Here is an 8,904-nt window from a genome sequence, read left to right as displayed (position 1 = left end):
ACATTTTATTTCACCATATTATAGGCCATATATTTATTTACAACTGTGAGAAGTTTCATTAAAATCTACATTGAAGAAAAATTTCTATTCGCGAAAATGTTATGAAAGTTGCGATTTTCCCATAGACTCCCATTACGAAAACTAGCATGAGGTCGGAATTTTTCAAATCAGTCTAGCAAAAAATCAAGCACACGACCCTATCTTTTTCATTTGCTGAATTTTCTTAGTATTTTCCGAAGTTTTGAAAAATCAGAGTTTAATCAAATTCTACATTGTAGAAAAAATTTCGATCGTAACGTGCAGAACTACCTTAAAGACAGTAATTACGACAAGTTACGAATAAGGAATTGTGAGAAACATAGAACATTGCTTTGCTTTCGCAAAAATGGAGTAAATCTAGACGTCTGCGGACAAATGTTCTCAGTTCCTGTAGAAAATATAGACAATGGTCCCCTCTCTCGTCTGACAAGAATGTGTAAAGCCAGTACGGCAATATCAAAGTCAGGATGCATCATTATTGACCGACCACCATGACGTCATGCCCTGGTGCGTTTATGAATGAGCTAGACTACTGGGTGATTTCACCGGATGTCATTTCAGCGTGTTGTTATCACAGGCAAGTTAATTTTTATTTGGGGACCATGCGTCGCTTTTCATGGAACTGCACTCTGCATCATTGAAAGTTCCATATGAATACATCTGCGGATGTCTTTAAATTGTAACAGGTGTAAAAGTTTTGCTCAACCTGGGGCTAGAAGGCGTAGACGGTAGCTTATAGTTCCACTGCCGTCCAAACAAGCTCAAACCCAGCATGCAACATTTTCGTTTATGTCATGTAGGGTGATCTGTGTATTTCCACTTCTTTTTTTACACATCATAATAATTGTATTAAATGCCTATGTCCTTATAGTCTAGATAAAGCAAACAAAAGTTATTACGAACCCCAATGTACAACAACTTCTTGGTTTCAGCTCCAAAAATAACTCCTACACCTCCATATGCATTATAGGAATGTTTGTGCGTTCTTTTCGACCACCATCCGTCACAAATAACAGTTATAGCTGGTATACCTTCATCAAAATTCCCTTTCTCTACAGCTATCCTCCTTTCTTCAGCACCAGCCTTTGCCATCTCATCTTTTAATGCCTCATGCCACCATGAACCAATCTGATCCTCAATGGAATTGAACATATTACTTTTCATTGGTAGAATGTTAAGAGTCCCTAACTGCTCATTCAGATCAGTTGCACCAATACCACTGGCCATTGCACCCCAGACAGCTCGAACATTAATGTCATACAGTCCATTCTTTAGCTTATGGCTAGTATTACTGTAAAATTTTTCCCACAGCCTTCACACACAGCAGTAATTATACTAAACAGTCCATTTCGACATTTTTAGCTCCACTATTCGGAGAATAGGGGGGCTATACTACTCGCCCCGGCGTCGGCGTCGGCGTCGGCGTAACCCTTCTTGGTTAAAGTTTTTCGGCAACCTTTGTTTTTCTGTCATATCTTTGTGACTATTGCTTATATCTTACTGTAACTTCACATAAACATTGTCCAGTATACAAACAATGTATTCTTATGGGCTGAGCCCATTATATCCAATGTCAAGGTAACCAAGCTGTTATACTTAGGTTATTTTGAAGGTTAAAGTTTTTTGGCAACCTGTGTATTTCTGTCATATCTTTGTTACTATTGCTTATATCTTACTGTAATTTCACATAAACATTGTCCAGTATACAAAGTATGTGTAGGGGCTGGTCCCACTATACCCAAGGTCAAGGTCACCAAGCTGTTATACTTAGATTATTTTTAAGGTTAAAGTTTTTCGGCAACCTTTGTTTTTCAGTCATATCTTTGTTACTATTGTTTATATCCTAATGTACCTTTACATAAACAGTATGTATAGGGACTGGGCCCATTATACCCAAGGTCAAAGTCACCAAGGTCTTTATTTTTAAGGTTAAAGTTTTTCGGCAACCTTTGTTTTTCTGTCATATCTTTGTTACTTTTGCTTATATCATACTGTAGTAAGTTCACATAAACATTGTCCAGCATACATACAAAGTATGTGTAGGGGCTGGGCCCATTATACCCAAGGGCAAGGTCACCAAGGAGTTATACTTTGAATCATTTTCATGTTAAATGTTTTCGAAAGCTTCGTTTTTAGACATATCTTTGATACTTTCAAAGATAATGACTTGACATTACAAGTATTTCTTTATACTCGTCTGCATGTATGGCTACATACCCCATAACTCTAATTGTGTTTTTGACAGAATTATGCCCCTTTTATACTTAAACTTTTTTGCAATCTTCGCTTTCTGGATACTACTTTAATGCAATATAAGATAAAGACTTGAAACTTAAAATGTATCTTTATCACCATCATCTGCATGTATGGTGACAATCACCATAACTCTAGTTTGTATTTTTGACCGAATTATGTCCCTTTTATACTTAAATTTTTTACAAACTTCGTTTTCTGGACATAACATTATTACTATCAACCGAATATGAGCCGCTGTCTACGACATCTTGTTCAACTGCAATGTAATTGTGAATTTACCCTCGAGAACTATTGATCGAGCAGCATCACACAAACATGTATGAGAAGTTATATCTGACACATGTCCTTTTAAACCATCTAAATTTATAATTCTGTATCCTGAAATTGGATTCTTTGTACGCAACAATTTGAATTTTAAAGATTTGGCATTCAAAGACATTAATCTGGGGTCCACTGCACTAATAACAGGTATTCTCCGGACAATTATTTTAATACTACAGCTTCCATTGTATGTGGGGCATTTGATCAACTGATATGGTTGATAGTGCCAGTGGTCCTCTTTCTTCTCACCACATTGGTTCACAAATTTCTGTCTTTTCCGTGATCTAACACTGTGTTTAACACTTGCCTGACCAAACTTCCTTTTCCCAGCTAACCTTTTCTGTATATTACTCTTACCCATTATTACTATTGTTACTGATGCAAACAGATAGATTTCTCCTGATTTTGGACCTCAATCAGCACCATAGTTCAAGATATCTCACACGTGTATAAGGTTTTCGAAAAAAGCATGCAAAGATCAATGTTGTGTTACGACAACAACAATGTCAACAAACTGTAGTAAAAACAAACAAGTACCATTTTTCTTACCTTACACATGTACGCAGGGTAACATGTCCCTTTCCATACCATAAAGTGTTGAAATATGGTCAAGATGGCAGTATTTTTACGCAGATTATTCAGGAATGAAGGACAGATCGTACGGTAGCTTATTTTTAGTCAGCCGATAAACAACCATTACATAATCGTAGCACAGTTGACCGACAAACATACATTTAAAAAGTAGTTCTTGTTATTTCATTGAAAGTAAGTATCAGCATTATATCGATAAATGCGATGTAAATTTTTCAATATTTTTTTTATTTGTGCAAAATAATTCTCAAATATTAAATTTATAACATACTTATAATTTTCGTTTTAAAGCAGACTGGTACAATAAATTGAGAACCAGTCGTAGTTCAGGAAACGCGTATTAATTTAATATGTTATTAGGCCAATATTTAGATTTTGCAGTGTTGAACTTTTGATCTTTCGAAAATGTTGGCGTATAACTTGTAATCGATAGCGAGGTATTGCATTGTATTTAATGTCACATATGTTATTTCTTCTTATAGGCGTACTTTTTATTAACGATCACCTTTCGTTATGACCAAATACATGCAGGTATTTTTGTTTACAATTGTGATCAATGAATAAAATGGCTCCTAAAAATACATCGTGGCAATGAAGGGTAGCTTGAAGGCATATCTCCTTAACAAAATTGTATTTGCACTTTAAACTTTCCGATTTTGTGCACTGAAGTTTGTTTTACATGACATGGTTATTTTTTCTTGCACATAAACATCATAAGGGAGATTAGTGGTGCATCAGTTAGGTTATATTTTTATGACATAAACACCTACAGATACTTTCACATACATTTATTCAATTCAGCTTTGGTTTCATATATGTTTTTTCAGCGCATAAAGATGGTTTCAGGACAAAACAGCGAAAAACATAAAGCACATGCCGTAAAATAATATTTCATTCCCCATCCACGTATTCCAGTATTATGTCTCTTGATGAACCCTTAAGGTATAGGTCCATGTTTCGGAGAAAAAAGTTCGAACGTCATCAAATTATAGTAAGAAAGCATTGTTTTACATGAAAATTTAACAGTGTATAAAACATGTATATTATTCTACAAAACCATTGTCAATTTACTGATATATATATTGAATTCCGGAAAGGGACTGCATGAAGGGGCCACACTTCTGGACAGTTCAGCGCCTTTAAAAACTCGCCATTTTTTAAAAGCTGTTACATGTCTTCGTTTTGATGCATTTGCAACATCGTGCGAGTGTTTCAACTTTACATAACTAGGTAAAACATCGTTTTTGACAATTGTTTACATTTATTTCTTTACAAGTGGCATTGTTATTTAAAGGGGGACAACTCATTTAGAATATTTTAAGTATCCAACTCTATGGGACAGAACAGTAAAACATGTATTGGACAGATAGTTGTGTGTCAAGATGCAGTTCATTTACTAAAAAATTCTGTTGTTTTGTGATATACTGCTAAACCTTAACACTTTGAGTCATTTGCAATCGCAAATGGTAAACAGTTAGATAGGGATTTCTCGAAAATACTAAAAATTAAACTGCTGAACAATTAGTTTTTGTGAGGAGCATGTTGGCGAAACACGATGACAGATACGTTGATTCAAGATGATAGCCAGGTTCTGAAACTACAAAAAAGGCTGACAGCAAATCGGAGGTAAACATGTTGGATGAAAAAAATTACTGTTGTTTGAAGTAATCTGGTATTTTAGGTATGGACTAGTGCTTACTGGTAATATACATAATCACATACAAATTATCAGATTCTATTAGAAATCAATTTTCAACAATCGATATAAAGTGACAAAATATTTATGGTTATATTCATTTTTTGTTCTTATAAAAACAGGAACCAGTGTCGGTGTTTATTTATTTATTTATTTTGTTTATCAGGATATAGTTAACGCGTAGATGCTCGTAGGACTACGAACATTTTTTACCATATTGTGCCTTTCTTGTAAGAATGATGTACATGTAGTTGTTCTACTTTCTAACAAGGCCCAGTTGTTCAAAACTAACGGCTGTTTAGTTTAGTTTAGATTATACTAATTTGTTTTAGCTCGATTGTGATGAAAGCTTTAAGCTTATTGTAACCCCTCTTGAGTCCGCTTCCTGGGAAACCCAGTACTGGTGTCATATGAGAAGTCATGGTCGTGACCCCAATGATGCTCGAACCCACGACCCCTGCATTAAGCTGTTAAACTAACCGCCTGTTAAATTTCAACTGAATTTACCTCCAAGTCAATCCTATTCTTTATCCCATTGATAACTGGTGAGAATATTGCAAGGTCATTTAACTCCGGCGTTAGCCTGTATTGTTAGATGGTAAATTGACACGAAATTCACGCGTTTTTTGCCCAAGTTTCCCCCGATATATATACAACGCTACTGTTGTATATGAAATATAGACGGGTACAAATCTGCTTTGCGATTGGCTATTTACGGATTATCGTGGTCTAATAGGAAGATGTCAGTAGGTTGTGGACGGATAGCTCAGTGGTTTGCACACTGGCCTTCCAATCCTGAGGTCGGGGTATCCCCGGCAGCTACTCGGGAATTTTCAGAAACGCTTTTCAGTGTTTCCCACCCAACTAGAGGTGTGTATCAGTGCTATACACTAGGCACGTTAAAGAACCAGGCTGTCTATTCGCAACGAGCTAGGCTAAGTTAGCCGGACAAGCCTGTATCTGATTTCTGATCTCTCTGTAGTGGGGTCTTTGTCTCACTCTGTCCCTCTGGTCAGATCGCTCTGTGTCTGTACTAGTAAAGGGTGAATTTATACGCCCTGTGTGGCTGCATTTGAACTATGTAAAGCGCCTTTGAACGTGAAATTGATCATGAAAAGGGCGCTATATAAATCTGGTATAATAATAATAATAATAATAATAATAATAATACCAGGGTTACCTATTATGAATACAGCAAATACTTGCATTGGATATGAACTATTTCGTTTCACCTCGGACACATAAATATATGGAAGGGAATGTTTGTCAAAATTTGGAAATGGCCGTTTACACTTCGTGAATTCGATTAATATTAAAAATCGTTTAATTCAACTCATCGGTATCAATTTTTCACATATAACATCAAGGAAGTACATATATATTTTTCACTCGTTGGAACACCAAATATTAACCTTTAGTCTGCCTGCTGACTGGCAGCTTTTGATTCTGCCTTTGCGACCAGTGCAGGGTCAAGGCTAAGAAAATATGCAAAAGTATTAACCTCAGTTCGGAGGCGAACAGCAGACTACCTTTTACAAATGCTGGAAAATTTATTACTGCCATTTCAGTGGACATTTTGAAGACGTGCTATGTGAAATAAAAAGCAGTTTCTTCTAACAGTTTCTTCATGGTAGAAAATATTTAGAACTTTCAATTCTACAAAGCTTAATGACTTTAGCGACACCTATTTGGTTACATGCTTCACAGTCGGTTAAACTTGTTAAGAATTTCAAGATTAATGAAATATAACATATTTGTCTGAACGGATGTGTGCAGTTGTGTTGGGTAGAATCATTGACGTAACTGTGACATTGAAATCTGAACCATCGATGGTAATATCAGGGATATACACGCATGTACGTGACAGCAAGTATGGCGGTACGTCCAATGCCTCTATTGTGTAAGTATAAAATCCCGTCACAGCTTTGTAACTCTGCAAAGCGTCATATACATCAAAGAGGGACTTGTAGATATGCCATTTCTGAAATATGAATTTAGTGTCGTCTTTGTCTTGTTTAAACTGAATCAGTCCCCATCGGTTCTGCAAATGCATGTTAAATGCATCACATGGCTGCCACGCCCACCAGTTCCAGTAAAACGCTGGTCCTCTTTCGTACGTACCATTCCGCACTCTAATATTTGGTTGTGATCTTCCAAACTGAGCGGTCCAAACTTCGTTTTCCTTCGGTATGAAATGTCCACGTTGCGAAAGTTCAGACAGTTCCTTAAAGGGAAGAGCTAGCTCCATAGACCAGTATTTATCCTCATCACCGGGCGTGTTCACCGTTCCTTCAAAATAGACGGCGCTCTTTGCCGTTATATTCCACTTTATATCCGAAGCCTGATTAAAACTGGTCTCATACGGTGACGTAAACATTAGCAGATCCATAATTGTACCAAGAACGTTAATATCAATCTGCTTATAATTAAAGCTATATCTGTCTATGCCCAAAAGCACCTCCAGTCCGTTTTCCTTATAAAGCGGCGAATCGTGCTCCTTATAGGTTGCCCACAGGTCATTTTCTTGCATGTAAACACCTATGTACAGACATTCGTTGTCCCATCTCATTTTGAACTTTGAGTCGTATTTTGGCTTTCCGTAAATGAAACTGCGTATGTCTACAAAATCATCACTCCACGGAACCTGTAAACATAATAATTTTTATAATAAACTTGTCCATCTTTCAATTAGGACAGTATCGTTAACTGTTAAAAGGGTTGCTTACCTAAAAGATACTGAATGAATGGCGAACAGTACAAATCTTGATCAGACTGCAAGGATGACAAATATTACAATGAAACCCGAAACGTCAATATCTTCCTTATTGACGTTCAAATTTCATATTTGATGCGTGACGTCATTTGTGACGTCAGTTTCATGTATGTCGTCGATGCTAAAGGTTCTTTAACGGCTTATTTTTCAATACTCAAACTTAGTAACATTTTTTATCATTTATAAAATAATTTTAAGCGTAGATGCGTATGCAATATAAAGATTATTAGATTTGCATCAAGAAATACAAACTCGTTCTTCCGCGGAATAATAGTGTCTACTGCGCTCCTAAAGTCGCGCAATACTTCCGCTGCAGAACTCGTGCATATTCCTAGATACAAATCTAATAATCTATAAATATGTGGATGAAAAAAATGTACTTAGTATAATTTCTAAGCATTTGAAAGAAGTTTTGGATTTTAGGAACGTACTTCCTTTTAAAAATATATTAACCGCTGTATCTCATACCTCTCCCCATGCGTCATCATCTAGTTTTCCATCTATATTAATTGTTTTTCCGTTCAGTTGATACACTAGATACGTTCTTGGAAGACCGTAGTACCAACACTCTTCCGTACTACGCACGCATGCAAACATTTTATCTTGTCTTTCTAGCATGCGTTCTAGATATACCTTTCCTGTATCTGTTTCTATGGAAGTCGCGCAGCACGAGCTTCTTATAGCCTCTGTAATATTATTCCTTATTTCAGATTTACTTGATACTGAACTTAGACTGGAAATGATATAACCGATTGCTATTCCTATCGAAAACGTCAGAAATGAAATTAACGTGAAGAATACGAATAGTTGTCGAGATTTTATATCAGTTATGAAGAATTTACTCCCGTCCATTGTATCAACTTTCTGCCAGTATTCTTCCTTATTACTTCACATCCCAAAATGTAAATGCAAACTTTAAAATTTCAACTTCTCTTCTTATTTATAAACATAATCAGACTTGCCTATGATTCGTGAATAGATGATACCGTTCCTTTACGTAGCTCAATATTGTCACTTCCTTATTGTTTTCGGTTTATCTGAATTAATTTAATTCTCACCTCACAATGTTGACTGGCTCTGCTGCGATATCGTGTTGTCGCCAGGTCCACGGTGCTCTATACAAGAATTCTTGTTATCTGTTTATGTTATAAACGAATCGGCACAGAAATATAACATGTATAAACAAAAATTCACTCGATATGGGAGATAATTTAGCAGCTACAAGGTT

At 36.1% G+C, this 8,904-nt stretch overlaps 1 protein-coding gene across 1 annotated transcript; it reads right to left on the bottom strand.

Moving 5' to 3' along the window:
• Positions 1-6,210: 6,210 nt before the first annotated feature.
• On the bottom strand, positions 6,211-8,681 carry LOC123528156 (uncharacterized). The gene is made up of 2 exons (XM_045307897.2): positions 8,145-8,681; positions 6,211-7,547 (listed from the first exon to the last, which is right to left on the bottom strand). The coding sequence occupies exons 1-2, from the start codon at positions 8,526-8,528 to the stop codon at positions 6,639-6,641; spliced, it is 1,293 nt and encodes a 430-aa protein (XP_045163832.2). The 5' UTR covers positions 8,529-8,681; the 3' UTR covers positions 6,211-6,638.
• Positions 8,682-8,904: the final 223 nt, after the last annotated feature.

This window comes from Mercenaria mercenaria, chromosome 14, assembly GCF_021730395.1.
Source record: "Mercenaria mercenaria strain notata chromosome 14, MADL_Memer_1, whole genome shotgun sequence".
NCBI lineage: Eukaryota > Metazoa > Mollusca > Bivalvia > Venerida > Veneridae > Mercenaria > Mercenaria mercenaria.
This window is presented reverse-complemented; position numbering and strand designations above follow the sequence as displayed.

Coding starts and splice junctions, on each gene's coding strand:
- LOC123528156 (XM_045307897.2), bottom strand. CDS start 8,528: ATGGACGGGAGTAAATTCTTCATAACTGATATAAAATCTCGACAACTA. Junction 7,548..8,144: donor ATGATGACGCATGGGGAGAG/GTATGAGATACA, acceptor TTATGTTTACAG/GTTCCGTGGAGTGATGATTT.